Source organism: Hesperophylax consimilis, chromosome 11, assembly GCF_061612785.1.
Source record: "Hesperophylax consimilis isolate HC1 chromosome 11, BYU_Hcon_1.0, whole genome shotgun sequence".
NCBI lineage: Eukaryota > Metazoa > Arthropoda > Insecta > Trichoptera > Limnephilidae > Hesperophylax > Hesperophylax consimilis.
Genome location: NC_142846.1, coordinates 25,196,228 through 25,213,203, shown reverse-complemented (window position 1 = coordinate 25,213,203; position 16,976 = coordinate 25,196,228). Strand labels below are relative to the sequence as shown.

At 33.1% G+C, this 16,976-nt stretch overlaps 1 protein-coding gene across 2 annotated transcripts in view; it reads left to right on the top strand.

The window, feature by feature from the left end:
- LOC149419964 (metabotropic glutamate receptor 1-like) overlaps nucleotides 1-16,976 on the top strand; it is a 426,820-nt gene that overhangs the window by 258,929 nt on the left and 150,915 nt on the right. For both annotated transcript variants that reach the window (XM_089637395.1, XM_089637394.1), the window contains exon 3: nucleotides 7,373-8,184. In XM_089637395.1, the coding sequence (XP_089493521.1) occupies nucleotides 7,705-8,184 (480 nt within the window). In that variant the 5' untranslated portion in view covers nucleotides 7,373-7,704. The remainder of the gene's footprint in view (nucleotides 1-7,372; nucleotides 8,185-16,976) is intronic.

The window sequence follows — 16,976 nt, the reverse complement described above, 5'->3', positions numbered from 1 at the left end:
GTCTGTAAATTTGTTTGTGCTTTCTGTTTCCGTTTAACCTTAATTCATAGGAAAGTCGCAATTAAGGTGACTAGGTCGAATATTAAAAACCTCAACTATTCAAAAGAAAAACTCAATTGAGGTGACCTGTTCATATATTAAAAACCTCAATTATTCAAAAAAACACACTCAATTGAGGTGACCTGGTTATATATTGAAAACCTCAATTTTTCAAAAGAAGGACTCAATTGAGGTGACCTGGTCATATATTAAAAACCTCAATTATTCAAAAGAAAGTCTCAATTGAAGTGACCTGATCAGATATAAAAATATCAATTATTTAATAGAAAGACTCTATTGAGGTGACCTGGTCATTCATTTATTCACAGGAGAGTCGCAACTGAGGTGACATGACAATATATTGAGAATAGCGGAACAGCGAATGCCTAACTTTAACTAGTTGGCTAATTTTAACTATGGCTTAGTATAGATTATTATTTCAAATGTGAAATCGTCGTGTTCATTTGGAAATTCATATATTGCATTTTTCAATGTTAATAGAAAAACTATTGGTTTTAAATATTATGCAAAATACAGGCATTTAAATTTTTACAAACCTTACGATTTCGGAAATGTCGGTTTTGATTTTTAAAAAAGAGAAAATTAGAAATATGATTTTTTGGATGCGAGGTTTATTTATTATTAGAACTACCAGAATTGCATAGAACTACCAGCGGAACTATTTTTATCTATGTTTACACTGTTAGTCCATAGTACATCTATACTATGTTATGTAAATGCCCTATGGCGCATGTGGACAAACTAATAAATAAATGATGTTAATATTTTATCCATCACTATAACAAAATCTCTTTGACTGTTTCACCATATTTCGGTTTAGTTGTTAATCAACCTATTAACTCTCGATTTTAACAATGCTTTTAGGCCTAATTGAAATGTTTTTTGGCAGAAAAATTCAAAATTTCAAAAAGTGATCGTCGATAGCAGTATTTGTACAAAAAAAGAATAAAGTCCCTGGTGTCACCCGGACTGTACAATAATAATTTTTTTTAATTCGCCACATACAATTTTTCTTTTTATAAATAGATTATGTAAGTAGATACAGTGTACAGTAACTAAGCTTAGTGTAATAATTAAGGCAATGCAATGCGTAGTAATGCATGTAGGTATTTTTGGATTGAAAATTTGAACGTCTTGAAATTTTATGGATGCTTTAATCAAATACTATTTTTTTGATAAATCTCTTTATAACCCTAGAAAAAAAAGTATCAGATCTATAAAAAAGACTTTCAAGTGCAAAATCTCCTACTTGTGACTTGTGAATCATCCCTTCGGAATATGATTTTATTGTATAATGTGACAAATTAAGTCCTTTAATAATTGCATTGTAATATTTGTAACTGAACCTTATAAAATAAAATAAAAGCATGCATTTAGGCAATGTTTTTTTGTGTTCAACAAAAATGTAACTTCGAATTTCATCGTAATGCCGTTTATGGCGTTTATTACCATGATTTTAGTACAGTTTTCTGCAAACTAACTATCTAACTATCACACCGTTTGAGTATTACAGGGGTAAGCAGAAATGATGGACTGTCAAACAACTCCGTATTGGCACACACTCTTTGCTTTATTCACATTCGTACACGTCTCAAAATTCCTTTCTATTATGGTGTCTCTTATGTGACCCGACTCGTCAATTTAATTGACATACCCTATTCATCTAAACGTCCCTTTCTTAATGCTATCTATTACGCTTACATCAGTCTTGTATTTTTTGCGAATCTCCACATTTCTCCCATGATCATACTTGGTTTTACACACATACACCTCCGGGATCTGATTTCAACAGCATTCAGTATACTTTCATCATTCCTCTGTCATTGCCATGCATCACTAACATACGTCAGGGTTGTATCGGTATTCAACTGAGGACTGCTAGCTTCACTTCTTCGGACAGTTTTCAACAATAAACTTTCAGATACCAATACGTAATATTAGAAGTAAGTTTTATTTCAGTGCAGAAATGCTGGAACTAACTACCTATATACTTCTTAATTCCTAGAATACTGATGGAGGGAAATAATTATGCCAAGTTAGTGGACATCTGATGATTACTATGTGCATTTAGGGTCGCCAGATGGTCCAGATTAAAAAAACGAACCTTTTTTTTGTCAAAGGGACCCCCTTTGATTTTTTTGATACAATTTGTCGAAAATCAAATGGTCCTTTGATAATCATAAACCCCTTTGATTTTGGCCAAAAAAACAGAGAAAATTAGCAAAAATTTCTGAGGTTGAACACAATGAAACACTCAGTAAACGTTACAACTTATATTTATTATTACTATTGGTAAGTAACAAAATAACTAAAATTACAATTTGAGGTTTTACTCAATAAAGTTATTCCGAAAAATAAAATATTCATTCTAGACTTGCAGAAAAGTCAACAGATGTCGCACATTAAAAAAAATAAAATAAAATAAGATAGGTTTATCTAAAAAGACGCTGTCTGGATTGCATTTAGTTCGGGTTGAATCTTGCGATCATACATAAAGATAGTTGCCAATAAAAAATGTGCGGTGAAAAAATGAAGACAATGTTAGTATTTCTTATTCGAAGTATGATACAGTTAAAAGTGACCGAGGGGAATAGGGTCCCATTAGCTCAGTTGGTAGAGCACTGTCCCGGAAAGACAAGGGTCCTGAGTTCGAGTCCCAGATGTGACCGTTTCCTTTTCTGATTTTTCTGTTTCAGATTTTCGTTTAGAAATCACTAATATTGTCTTCAATATTTAAATATTACAATTTGAGGTTTTACTCAATAAAGTTATTCCGAAAAATAAAAAAAAAATAAACAAAATAACTATTTAACATATTTGGTACTAGATGCTACTGCTTTAAATAATCGTTTATTGCTTGAAATTGTATCTTTAAATCCAGTGCACCTGACATTTAAATTCAAGAAAACACGTAATTCGCTTTTTTACGGTATTCACACCTTATAGATTTCTTTCGTCAGTCCATACATTACCCATTACACTAAAAACTCTTTCTACGAAGGCATTGGAGACGGAAACACTGCACACATATTGTACCATTTTCAACAGATTTGAGCAAGTCTTGCTACCACCGCCAGAATCGCTCAAGGCTTTTGCTCTGTAAATTATCTCGTGATTGAGGTTTACATGTCGCGTATTTTCAAAATAAAGATTCCAAAATATTCTAAACCGGACAGCCGTTCAAAAAACCCCTAATCTCCGGCCCAAAACCGGACATCTGGCAACCCTATGTGCATCGTGAGATATTTTCTGTAAATGACTTAACATTATTTTTTTATAAACTTTTTATTTTAAAATCTCAATTATAAAAAATATATTAATAAATAATGTTTAAGAAGAAAAAAGCGGTATGATTTTACTTTTCTTATGTAAAAGCCTCTTATAATGGCGTTAATAAATAAATAATGTACTAAGTAACGTATTTGGTATTTAATGTTCCAAATTGTGGTAGTTTAATTTTAATAAGAATACAATTCCATTGCAGAAATACCGAACCTTTGCGAATTTCCAAATCGTAATTAAAATAATATGTCATCCCAGAAGCAATATCCCATACCCGTGTTCTCGTATTGCCTATTGCCTATCGTACATTGCTTATTGACCCGCTGTTGGATAAATTGGGCATTTATTTCCAGCGGATATGGTTTACCCTCATTATAGCGGGTCATTAAGGCCGGGATGAAAATAGTTCCTTCTTTTCATTATGTCATCAAGGACTTGGGAACAAAATATTGCCAAGACGCTTCATATTCGGTTATACTTTCGGAGATAATCTACTTAACTGTAGGATTTATGAAGCTGAACGTATAAATATTTGTTTAAAAAGAAGAAAGTTACCTATCGAATGATAGCAAAGTAAAAAATGTCATCTACCCAATGACATTATAAAAATTCAAGACACGTTCTTATTCATACTAATAGAACAAAATGTAGCACCGCTTATGAAAGGGGAATTCATTAAATGAATAGTCGGGGATGCCCGAGGAAGACATGGCACAACCAAGTGAATCAGATTTTTGAGTCGGTGCATGTCAAGAGTTAGAATAATAGAAGAGTATGTAAGAACGATGTACGGATGTGAATGATGCAAGGAGTGTGTGTCAAGACCTAGTTGTTTGGCGGTCCGTCCTCTCTGCCTACCCCTGCGAGAAACGGCGTGGTGGTTAGTTAGTTAGTTTGTTTATAATGAATGTCACTCAGTATGTTCATTGAAAACACGCGCGTTGTTTCAGAAACGTATCTTCACTTTATTACGCCATCTGATTTTATTTTCGTAAAAACTTACGTTTTGCAAAATAATGTTTGTAAATTACTGTCTTACCATAAAATGTATTCGTATGTGTTATTATGTATTGATTAACGCCCTTTTTCGGTTCTTTTACATGTGAATATTAAGAAATATTTATTATTTATTGTACATAACTGATTGCTTCATTGACAACATTTTATATTTGTTTAAATAAAAATCTAAAATGTTCACTGACTTAGTATAATTGTTTCCCTTCATTAGTATTCTGGACAAAGAGGAATCCATATGGTAGTTAGTCCCAGAATTTCTGCACTGAAACAAATCCTGACTAAGTATTACATTGTGGAATCCGGAAGCTTATCAATTCTAACAATACCGGACTATCAACTAAATCATTTATAATTTTATATAGACATACCAAGTGAAAATTCTTTATTATAAAAGTAGTGAGTATATAATCTACCATATATTTTTTCTCATAATAGCTTGGATAGCCCTGATATATTGAATCTGTTCAACATCGGTTCTTAAGAGGGATGGCTAGGAGGCTAGGATTGGCAAATACTCAAATGATGAAATTGAACTAACTCTAAACCTCTCTCCTTTGGAAGTCCGTCAGGAAAGAAATGACTTCATTTGCTTCTTCAAAATTATAAATGGTATTATTGATTCACCTACTTTACTGCAACTCATTCCCTTCAATATCCCCTCGCAAAGACTCAGAAATAATGAACTACTCTTCCTCAACCATCATTCGACAAATTATGGATATTATTCACCATTGTCCAGAATGTGTAGACTGGTCAACTCAAGTCAAAACCTTAACTTTTTTGGGATAAGTCTGAATGATTTTTGCCAGCCCCTAAACAAGTAACCGAATATTATAAGTGCCCTGTGGTCCTGACCCACGGCGTAGTCTTGACTTGATTCGAATTGTCACTTTATTTTCTTATATTATATCTGTCTTATGTCTTTGCTTTCATGTACCTTTGTCTACTTTTGTATTTTTCATTTTACTGTATTCGTGTTATTATGTTGTAATTTGGACGATGTTCGTTAATAAATAAATAAATATATTAACGTTGTTTACAGTTCATGTTCCTACCTTTAGATCAAAGATAACTAGTTTGAATTATTGTGACAATTATACTACGGTCTCAGGCGTCAATTCTAATAAATATAATACAAACCATTGGTGACTCTTGTGCCAATGTAGGTGATGTTTTTAATATTCCATTATTGAAGTATAAAGCTGTACTAATTAAAAACTTCAGCAGTACATTTATATTTTAACGAGGTCACTGCATAAGAGGTTTTTACTTCACTGCTTTCATTAAATTTTAACTAGTTTATACTATTTTTTCCTTTGTTTTATTTACTCATACAATAAAAAATAAAAAAAATTTCTCTTCTTTCTATATTGTACAATTATCTACTTTATATATTACTGTGAAATAAATAAAAAAACATGTATGTAAATGGTACTTCTAAATGGTGAATTCTAAATAAATACATAAATGCGGAGAAATGATTTTACGCGTTACGCGGGAATATTTCACATTACTAACCAACTTACATCATTAACATTCGAAATAATTTTTTTCACATTTATAAGTTTTGAATTAGAATTCTCATTGATTGACATGGATATTTTAATCAGTAGGTTATTTGAGCGATCCAATGCATCTGGTTTCCCGCAGGCGTCGCGGGTTCAATTACTCTGCTAACTAAATCCTTCATCCATTGCACAAGCAATATTGTCGGCTTATCATAATAATAGAAGCAATTTAAATATTATCACATTCTTCGTGTTCTAGAAAACTTTCTGTCTATTTTTGAAAAAAAAGTTCCTACAATTGGGTATGGTTTATTACTACACGACAACGAAAGGATCTTCTGGAACTTTAATTTTTTTTTAATTTAGAAAGGGCGTTTTAAAACACTTTTCATTATTTATTTAAAAAACTTTAAAAAATATCAATTTGGTTAAAATTCATATATCTTTATTGGGTTTCCAGTGACAAAGTGTCTCGTACGAATAAGATTATTATTTCGTCAATAATTTTTGACAAGCTTTCAACTAGTAAACCCATAATACTGCTTCACGTGTTATTTTCTCACGTCATGAATGTAAATCGTATGTATAGGAATTTCCCATATTTCTCTAAGCCGTTACGCGTTGAATTGGTTTCTGTGCGTTTTGTTTAGCGTCATTTCCACGCCATTTACTTTTTACATTATTTTGAAAATATTCTCGTCATTTTAAAAACCATTAGAAATCCGAAAGAACCGACGTGTTCTTTATCAACTCCCAGATGAGAGATCAGACAGCAATTAGAATACGAAGTGTTTTCGATCTCAATTGTTAATAGGAGTTCATGGCTTAAAACAGTAAAGTCTATTATTTTAAAAATCGATTATTTTACGACATAAATATGTATAGTAATTAGAATAAAAAACTTTGATATTAATTCCACTTAATTGCACATATTTTCACTCTGAATCTTCATTAATATATACAAGAAAGTGGTATTAAAAACAAATTTATTTTATTATAATTACATACATATCCACAAAGTGTTTGCCGCATGTGAAAAAAACGTATTTACGTGTATAACTGAATTTATAACAAAAGGTGTACAAGATTGTTCCAAAATATGGACATATGTAGGCTCTTTTATTATTATTTTTTAAGAAAGACGAACTTTTCCAGATTCGAAATGGTTTAACCTGACAATATTTGAAAATATCCTACTACCACCACAGTAAACGGAAACGTTTTTTTGTGTCGTGACGGAAGACTTAGCTAGCAAGGGAATTGAACTCACGACGTCTGGATGGGACCCAGATGCGATGCCGATTTAGCCACTGACCGGTCTTTTTATTTAGGTCTTCAATACTTTTTAATATATTCATTAAAACATGCTGCAAATGTTTCCAATAATGGATTCTGTGACGTGTCGCAATAATTATTATTATGTCCTATTTTGAAGGTCAAAAACCTTGTTTACCTACTTAAATTTAAAATCACATCACTAATATAACGTTTCTCTTTTGTTTCAGCTAATCTAATCAACAATCTCATCATTGAAAAAACCAAAAAAAGTTTAAAAGTTTGAGTGGAAAAAACAAGTCACTACAAAAATAAATAAAAACTGTAATAAAGTTCATAATATAAATAAAAAAATGTTAGTGTGATTTAAATAGTTAAAAATGAGGATAGTCTCTCAAAGTTTAATTCATTTCGAATCGTGCAACTGGAATCCTCTACAGAACGAGTTATAAAACATCGTCGCATCTTCACTACATTCAAAGATATTACGAGTGTGGTGTACCCTATAAGTGCAAACCAAAATTGACTGAATTGATCAAAAATGAATCAGTAAATATTATGCATGTTAAGCAGCGCAAAACATGCCTTCGTGAAGATGGTCGAATGGGGAAATCAACAACCGAAAAAACTTCTTTTGAAATGTTGTTTCGCGTTCGTCTTCATTCTTCTAACAGTAAAGATGTCAGAGCAACAGAGCACAGAGCGCCACGAGAGGACGTCAGCATTATATCGAGGAGATTTCATCATCGGAGCACTGTACTCAATCCATCATCAGCCGCGCCAGAAGAAGTCTGGAACTCCTCACTTTTTGGAGTGTGGGGAAATCAGGGAGGTGTATGGGATCCAGAGGACAGAGGTTACGTTTCAGATCTTGGATCGGATAAACAGTGACCCGAAATTGTTGCCGAATATAACTCTTGGGGCGGAGATCAGGGACTCGTGTTGGTATGCTCCTGTAGCTCTGCAGCAAACCCTGGAGTTAATCAGAGACTCCATAACACCAGCTAAAGAGGTGCCCATCACTTGCGTCCCAGAAGCTAAGGTCAGTAAAAATATATTTTTTTTTTGTGATAGCATTACACGTTGTTTTAGGAGGCGGGTAAGAATACCGCTGACCCATGAATCATTCACTGGATAACCAAAATCTCTGCCATAGAAGATGTCACCCCCAGTTATTCGCTAGATTTGGTGACTTAGCAGGAGTGCCCGCATTCATGAGGTGTAGCTCGTCCATACTGGGCGTCGGATGCGTCTGCCCTCCTATATTGGGAGAGGCCGGTTGTGGGAGACCTTTTTTTTCAACTCTTCAGCTGTGCTATCTCGACCCATCGCCTTTCACCGCATTGTGAGTGTCCCCAAGATTCGTTTTCCTTCCTAAAACCTCCTCTCTTTTTTCTCCAGCATCCCCAAAGATTACATAGATGACTCCTCCATGTGGAACCAATGTAAAAAAAATGCATTTCATTTTCCACAGCCCTGATGCAACTACCGCAATATTTTTTTGATTCTTATAAATATAGGTACACATACACTATACCCGTTCAAATACAAGATAATCGTTCACATATAAGATACACGTTCACATACAAGATAAACGTTCACATACAAGATACACCTTCACATACGCACACAAGCACTTTTTATACACAACTTTCTTTATATATTAATTCTGCATATTTACCTGGAATCATTCCCTAGCGTGTATTAACCCCGCCCGGTAAAATATATATATATATTTTTAATGTGAATACCGCACAAGAGTCCCAACTGCTCTTAACCGTCTGGAGCAAGTGAGACTATGGCATCCCCAATTGGTTATATTGTGAGGCTGAAGGTAGTGAGAAGGGGAAGGAGATAGGAAAGAGAAAGGTGTTGGTGTACCTATCAATGCAGATAGTTAAATTTTTGGTTTCACCAAACACGGCTAAAGCCATTTCAAACAACGTATAAATTCTGATTTATGGTCTTCAGGGCGATACTGGGAGTATCTTCCACTCTTTAACGTGCCGCAAGTGTACTGTATATTATTTTGAATGAATAAATTGTGAAATTTACTTGCGCGCTCCGGGATTTGAACCCATGACCTTCGAATTGCTAGTCGAGAGCCTTACCCCTCGACCACGGAGGCCATCAAAAATAAAATCATTTACCAGATATTTCGAGACAATAGGTCTTTGGTACCAATCCTTGTAATTGTTTCAAAAACCTTGTAAACTGTTTTCCACCCACTTTATCTATGTACTGTTTATTTCCAAAAAAATACAAAATTAAATTAAATATGCAATCACACATATTTTTTCTATAACAGTCAATAAATTGCGAAACTCATCATTCGTAACTCTGACACAAGTTATATTTAACCCGACTACACCTCAGGGATCTAATTTCTATTGTATTTAGTCTACATTTGTCTTTCACTGCCAATTCCAAGTCAATCTGTAATACATTAAGGTTGGTGTCAGGGATAAGAATTCCCTAGTGGACTACCCTAGTCTCGCCTCGTTTGGTATTTATTTATTTTTGAATTCTGCATTCATTTGGATAGCATTTATACTTAGACAGCAAAAAAAAACACCTGTATAGATATATTTCATATTTGTGAAGATCTTGCCGTTAGTGATTATTTATTAGACATCAGATCATATGCATTTGCACATTATGCCTAATGTGCATATGTTAATGTGTCTTTTTTGGCCGTAGACAAATTTGAGACTTTTTAGTCGTTAGTGCATATTAGAGACTTTTTAATCGTTAGTGAATATTTGAGCTTTTTTTAATCGTTAGTACAAATTTGAGTATTTTTAATCATTAGTGAATATATTAGTCTTTTTAGTCGTTAGTGCATATTTGAGGCTTTTTAGTCATTAGTGCATGTTTGAGCCTTTTAAATCGTTATTAAATATTTGAGCCTTTTAAATCGTTATTGTATATATGAACCTTTTTAATGGTTAGTAAATATATGAATCTTTTTAGTCGATAGTGCGTATTTGAGATTTTTTAGGCGTTAATGGATATTTCAGCTTTTTTAGTCGATAGTGCATAATTAAGATTTTGTAGTCATTGGTGAATATTTGAACCATTTAATGGTTAGTTCATATATGAGAATTTTTAGTCGTTAATGCATATTTAAACTTTTTTAGTCGCTAGTGCATACTTGAGATTTTTTAGTCGTTAGTACATATTTAGTCATATGGCTTTTTTAGTCATATATGAGCGTTAGTGCATATATGAGTGTGTTTTCAATATGAGTGCCTAATGGGTATAAAATTATTCAAAATAGGAGTTGTTCAAATTATCAGTGCTCAATATTCTTGTCTTTTCCAACAAACAGATCTATTAGGAACCGGAAAGTCAACTTCAATAACATTTTTTTTGTTTTTCAGTCGAGAATTTTGCTGACCACTCCCCTAATAATCCAGAAAACCACTTTTAATCGCATATTCCTGCTTTTATCTGTGCATATATTTTCTATTTGATAGTGCATATTTATTAAATTCTATAGTAATCTTCCTCCGTCTACGGAGAAGATTTCAGAAGAAGAGGCATCTCTGGGAAGAGCGCCAAGTTCTTTTACTCCCTAACTAGATGTCACCGGTTTAGAACCCACCACAGGTATATACTGTACGAAAATGTACGAGTGGTACTGTAAGAGTAATAGAACCATCGTTCAGAAAAAATACGTGGAAGAAAATTGTTTTAGCCATTTTGGATGTTTCTAGAAAGTTCGAATCGTACTTTTTCATAACTCATTCCTCTACCAACACTCTTCACACTAAACTTTTCCAAATGTATTCTCCAAATTAAAAAAATTAGAAATTATAGGTAATCAATCATTGTAATATGTTTGATTTCACCTACTCCTTGTTATTTAATACGACAATAAGCAAACCTGTCCACCTGACAGGTGTCTTGATGAAATTATATTAAATTTGCTGATTGATTGAAAGGATAATCTGGTCAAACTAAAACATTTCCACGTAGTTACTAAAATACTGTGACTTCGCCCTCGTCGCCGAAAGGAAGGTTGTCATCTCAAATAAACCCAAATAAAATGGACCCTTTCCCTTTTCATCTTAAATAAAGCTCAAAGACATTATTAAGCAATATTTGTTTTGGCTTTGGACCAGATATGCCCCTAAAACCAACAAGAAAATTTATATTTAATTCGTTCGCTCTTAATAATGTTACAACTTATGTTACGAGTACATTGCTCTCTCACTAATGCGTCACCCTTAGAACCGGGCAAGCCTCCAATTAGTGGAGGCGGCGGATTATAGTATATATAAACAAAATATGCATAAAATCAAAACAGTTTTTACTGTAAAATTTTTACGTGCAACTCACACGGATTTATAATCAAAATCACACATTAAACTACATTTTTTAACTATTAAACAATAAGGCCATTCATATACGGAGATACTTATATGTAGACATCGGATTATATGCATTTGCATATTTGCATATGCAAATGCATATAAGTCTATAATTACGACGTTAATGCATATTTCAGCCTTTTTTCCCAAATCGTGCATATTTCGTTTAATAGCGGGAGGTATCATCTACGTTTAGGGAGCTAGGTGACGATGACGCGTAGGGCACGAGCGCGGAGGCCATACATGGTGAAAGCTGGCCAAGCCTTGCAAACTTTTTATCCAAATTTACTACACATTACCTGCTTAGCTCACGGGTTTCATCGCCTTGCAGAAGAGATACGGCAAGAGTATGGGAATGTTAATAAATTGATTTCCTCTACAAAAAAGTGGTTTTAAAAGCACCGTCGCGTGTGCAGTCTTGTAAAGAGCAATTGCCAAATCTAGCATTGCCGCCAGAACCCATAATTTACACGATGGGGTACTTGGCTAAAGGCAGTATTATTCTATGCTGATAATTTTGAGGCCGTAAAACAAGTAGGTAGTTGGGCAATTTGACAGTTCTGAGGCCATTGCAATTCATTCAAGCAAGCTAGTATTTGAAGACGCATCCATTAAACAGAATATCGCCCACATCTCAACACATTTCCACAAGTTACCAGATACCATAAAAAATTGGAAACAAAAAACCTTCCTCTAATTAAAGCAACAGAAATACTGGAAACAATGATCGAACTCGCCAACGCCCTTCCTAATTCAATATCAGAAAAGATTCGTAAGAAGTTAGACTCTATTTTGCTTAAAAACCCGAGTCTTGAAGATATGAAGAACATTAATGCCTACATCAACGGCACAGGTCATACCCTGCCTAAACAGATATCTCCAGAAATGGCGCCAAATTTTAAATTCTGTCCAATGACGTCAGTTGACGTAGAGAGGTCGTTTTCGGCGTACAAATTAATACTGGGTGACAAACGTCACAAATTTGAGCTCCAAAATTTGTAAAAATACTTAGTTGTATATTGCCACAAAAACTATGCATAATTTTAAGAATATTTCGCTGTTTTTGTACGGTCTTTAATTAAAATATATAAATATATAAATGGTTTTTGATTTTGCATTGTGCATATTTTGGGCAAATCAAGAGTTTTTAGTGCATATTTCGGCCTTTTTTAGTGCATATTTGCATGCATATTTTGGCACTTTGTTAGTGCATATAATCCGATGTCTACTTATATGTGTCTCGAATTTTGTGCGCGTTGCATACGCGCCGCTCGTGAAAATCCACCATACTATTTTGCAATTGTTCGTAAGCGATGCGTCCCCGACTACCGGTTTTGACGTCAGTTGCATGCTACGGACGGTGCTGGTAGCACGATACGCGTGTATTTGCATCTACTACTCGTTTGACAGAAACGAAGTTCGAACATGATTTGAATATAATTTTTTTTTGGAGGCGGAAAATATCCTTGTTTATATAACTGCAATTTATCGAAATACGTGAGAACGGATTTATCAATCATGGATTGAGGTTGGAAAGAAAAGTCTATTTTGTATCATTTTTGTGTAGTTCTTAGGCGGGTATGAATGCCATACATCGTGATTTTCTTTTAAATATAAAGAAGAACAAGATTAATGTCTTCGTCGCTAGAGATGCTTGACATCATATTAATTCATATTCATGTTAATTAAAATTATCGAGTATTATAATTTGGTGAACCCCGTGTACGGAAGCCTGCTTTACAGAGTAGCATATCGGTAGGCTACTTTTGATTGCGTCACAGTCACTTATTTTGTAAATATCACCGTGTGCGAAGGGCCTTAGGTCTTTAAAACCTCCAATTTGCAGTCGATAGCCCGGTGGGATATGTACTCACAGCGGGTACCTACTTATTCCCTTTTAAGAGCATGTTGTATCGTTCTATGAAAAAGTCTGTTCCACAATAAGGCTCAGGTTTAAAGCTTCTATTTCAAGAAAAATGTCCCTTAAACGATAATGTTACAGTTGTCATTTTTATAGATTAAAAACTAGGTCATGTATTATATTGCAATGAATATTTTTTACATCATCATATAGGTGAACGTGTATTTCGATTATGCACTTCGCTGTCAGAATTTTATTTTAAATTGGCGAACAAAACACATCATTATTAATCGGTTTATCATTTTTCCCCGCTTGTAAAATGTGTCAAAGAAACAATAGTTGATTAGCACTCCTGTCACTAGCAAACATTTCGTTAAACGTGATAGGGAAATAACGATAACAACTCGTTTTCGTGACAAACTCACCATTATGAAAACGACAAACAAGTCGCATTGTTTTCAAAGAGTACTAAACGTAATAATTTAAATATTCCTCGACAAAATCTATTTCAAACAAGCTTTGTTTTGTTTTTTAAACTGACTCATGGGCCATGATAATGTGTCAAATTTTTTTTATTGAATGGAACAATTTAATCCTTGATTTTGTTTTCATTTTCATGAAATTTACATTAATTCTTAAAAAGTCATCAAATCCGTAGCAGATTTGCTAGGTACTCAACGAACTTACCTCGATTTTACGGTATTTTTAAAATTATAAAATGCTTGTAACGTACTAAAATTAATTTTATTCGCTTGGCAAGGAAATGGTGCATTTTGATATTTTTCTAGCTCGTCTTTAATAGCTTGCGAATATTGTTTTTTTTCTTTGAAAAGTTTCATTTTCAAAAGTCATAGCACTCTTTTTATTTACAGGAAAGCCTCGTTTGACTTGTATTTATTGTCAACGCTTATTTAAGTCAAAACTAAAAAATATTATCGATTTTATTCTTTATATTATTTATTATAACATTAGAGAGAGGAACAACATGTCTCTGAATATAAGTACATATATATTCTGGGGAAACTACATATAATAGATATATACAATTTGTATAAATGTATAAACATATTATCTGGTAAGACAAAAATATCATTTTGCAAAAAGACTTGAGGTACTGGTTGCTTCTCTTCTCCGTCCGAAACTATGAATTTTTTGATAGTTGTAAAACGTTACAGTAGGAAAATAAATTGTAAAAAATTTCATTTTAGTAAAGATTAGGACAAATGCAGATCAGGGCCTCGATTCTCGACGAAGTCATTCCACTCGAGTGGTTCGACCCACTCATTGCGTTGTTCGATTGGAATGACTTTTGACGTTTGGCGTATGGAATTATGTACTTTTGACGAGACTCAAGAATAAGAATTTCGACTAATGTATGTACTTTCGACAGCAATTGCGAGCGGCCTGGATTAGAGAATCGATAGCCTATTGATCCGAATCGTATTATTTTGTAATGTATTAAGAATATACTATTATACTACCAAACTGTCGTGGACAGTAATGCGCTGTACAAACGACTCTTTCTCATAATAAAATATTTAGAAATAGAGTAAAACGTGTTACTGTTTTAATATCGTCGGAAATTTGATGAAAAATGGTACAACATTAGTTCCTTATCTGCCTAACCGATTGTATTTCTAAACGAATTTGTAAATTACGTAGATATTTTTAATAGTTCAGAGAGTGGCAGAGTGGTAACAAGAAATCGTGCTTCCGGGCTCAGAGGTAACAGGTTGGAAACTGCGGGTTAACCTTAAGTAGGTTTACTGTTATTTTCGTTTCTGAAATTTCTTTATTCAATGCCACTTTTTATACATGTTACCAAGCCACAAATGTATTAGTCAATGGACTATATATTTCAAGTCGCCATTGCAGTAGGCACTTATTGACATTTATTTCCTAAAACTTTTAAACTTCTTAATCAAATATTTATGCTAATTCTCTTCCAAACGGTTTTCTAGATTTGCATTATTTAAATTAACGTACCTCCATACTTTCTATGAAGAAAAAAAGCTGCTTATAAAAAGTTGATTTTCTTTATTTTTATGTCGCATTAATGCTGAACTCCAAATTATTTAGACCACTAATCGTCACTGTTCAGAACTGGATATTAATGGTTGATTACCCAGTATTTACGATTACAGATTGAATTGTGCATCTAACCAGGCATTTCTTTAAATCCACCACCTCAGAAAATGTTTACTGAATCGAATTTAGCTGCACCGGCAATTCAAACATAGCTTTGCGATTCTGCGCTTCTGGTAGGGAATTAAATTAACTATTTGAACTGGAAGAAGGTAGGACTGCATCTCACCCTTAACAGATAGGTACTTTACGCGAGGTTGGCAACCTTCCGTCAGGGGGATGGTTGCTACAAACATCTGGAGACTAGGCGCTTGTATAACGTGACATCTCCAGTCGTATCTAGTGAGAGGATTTATTAACTCAATCCTTCACGGAGATATTCTGTTCACGCGGTTTATATTTCGCGAGTAGTATTTAATTAATTATAAATAAATGCTGTGTTATGTTAATTGTTGTATTAATTTTATTTCGAGTTTTTAAAATTCACAACTTCGAGGAGGTATTCAGTAACTTTGTATTAAGATTTATTTATATGTGTCTTATTAAAAATATATATATATAAAGTCACGTTGATTCTATCAAAATTTGAATTATACACGTCAATTCTCGGAAAATTATTGTTTATACCTAACTCCATCATAATATACCACACAAAACAAAATGAAAGGCACAAACTTTGATTGTAAATAATATTATACTCAATACATACTACAAATATACAATAATATAGTATTTATTACTCAATACATTCTACAAGTTCAAAACTATAAAGTTGTAATTCGTCAGTTTCCTTTCAAATTAGCCCACACATCAACCATTAGATACAAATCAATTTGAAAACAGATATTTATACGCTCCAGTATTAGACTGAATCAAAGGTTTCGTTCAATTTTATTCATTATACAAAATAAAATTTCAATATTTATTCTACAAAGTCAAATCTAGTTAAACCATTTATTTGACTTTTAAATATTCTTTAAAAAATTACCATATAATTTTATACGGCAATTATGTACACAAAGACGAAGAAGCTGCACTATGTTTAATATTAGTATCACGTTAATTAAAACGAAATAAAAATGTATTGTATTGTGTTGGAAACACCGTTTTTTACAAAGTTGTCAAACATAATAAATATTATTGCAATGTTATTGTTATCAAATTTTGCGAACAAGTTATGTGGACTGAGTAAATTACTTTCTAATTACAACCCCAGGATTTAGTCTCACATTGATCGGTATTACCATTACATTTAAATTATGTATATGACGTGTACATTTGTGGAATAATTTTTTTAATTACCCCTTTACTGAATATTATTACAAAACAAAGGATAGCTTTGGATTTTCCATCGAAATTTTATAATTGTTCAAAAAAACACATTTAAAGTTTGAAGGTTTAATCCGGTAAGCGGCATTTAGAAGATTGAAATATTCTCATGTATTCATTAGATTATAGTATGGTTCATAATAAACATTACAGTAACAATATATTGATCGCCCATTCTGAATT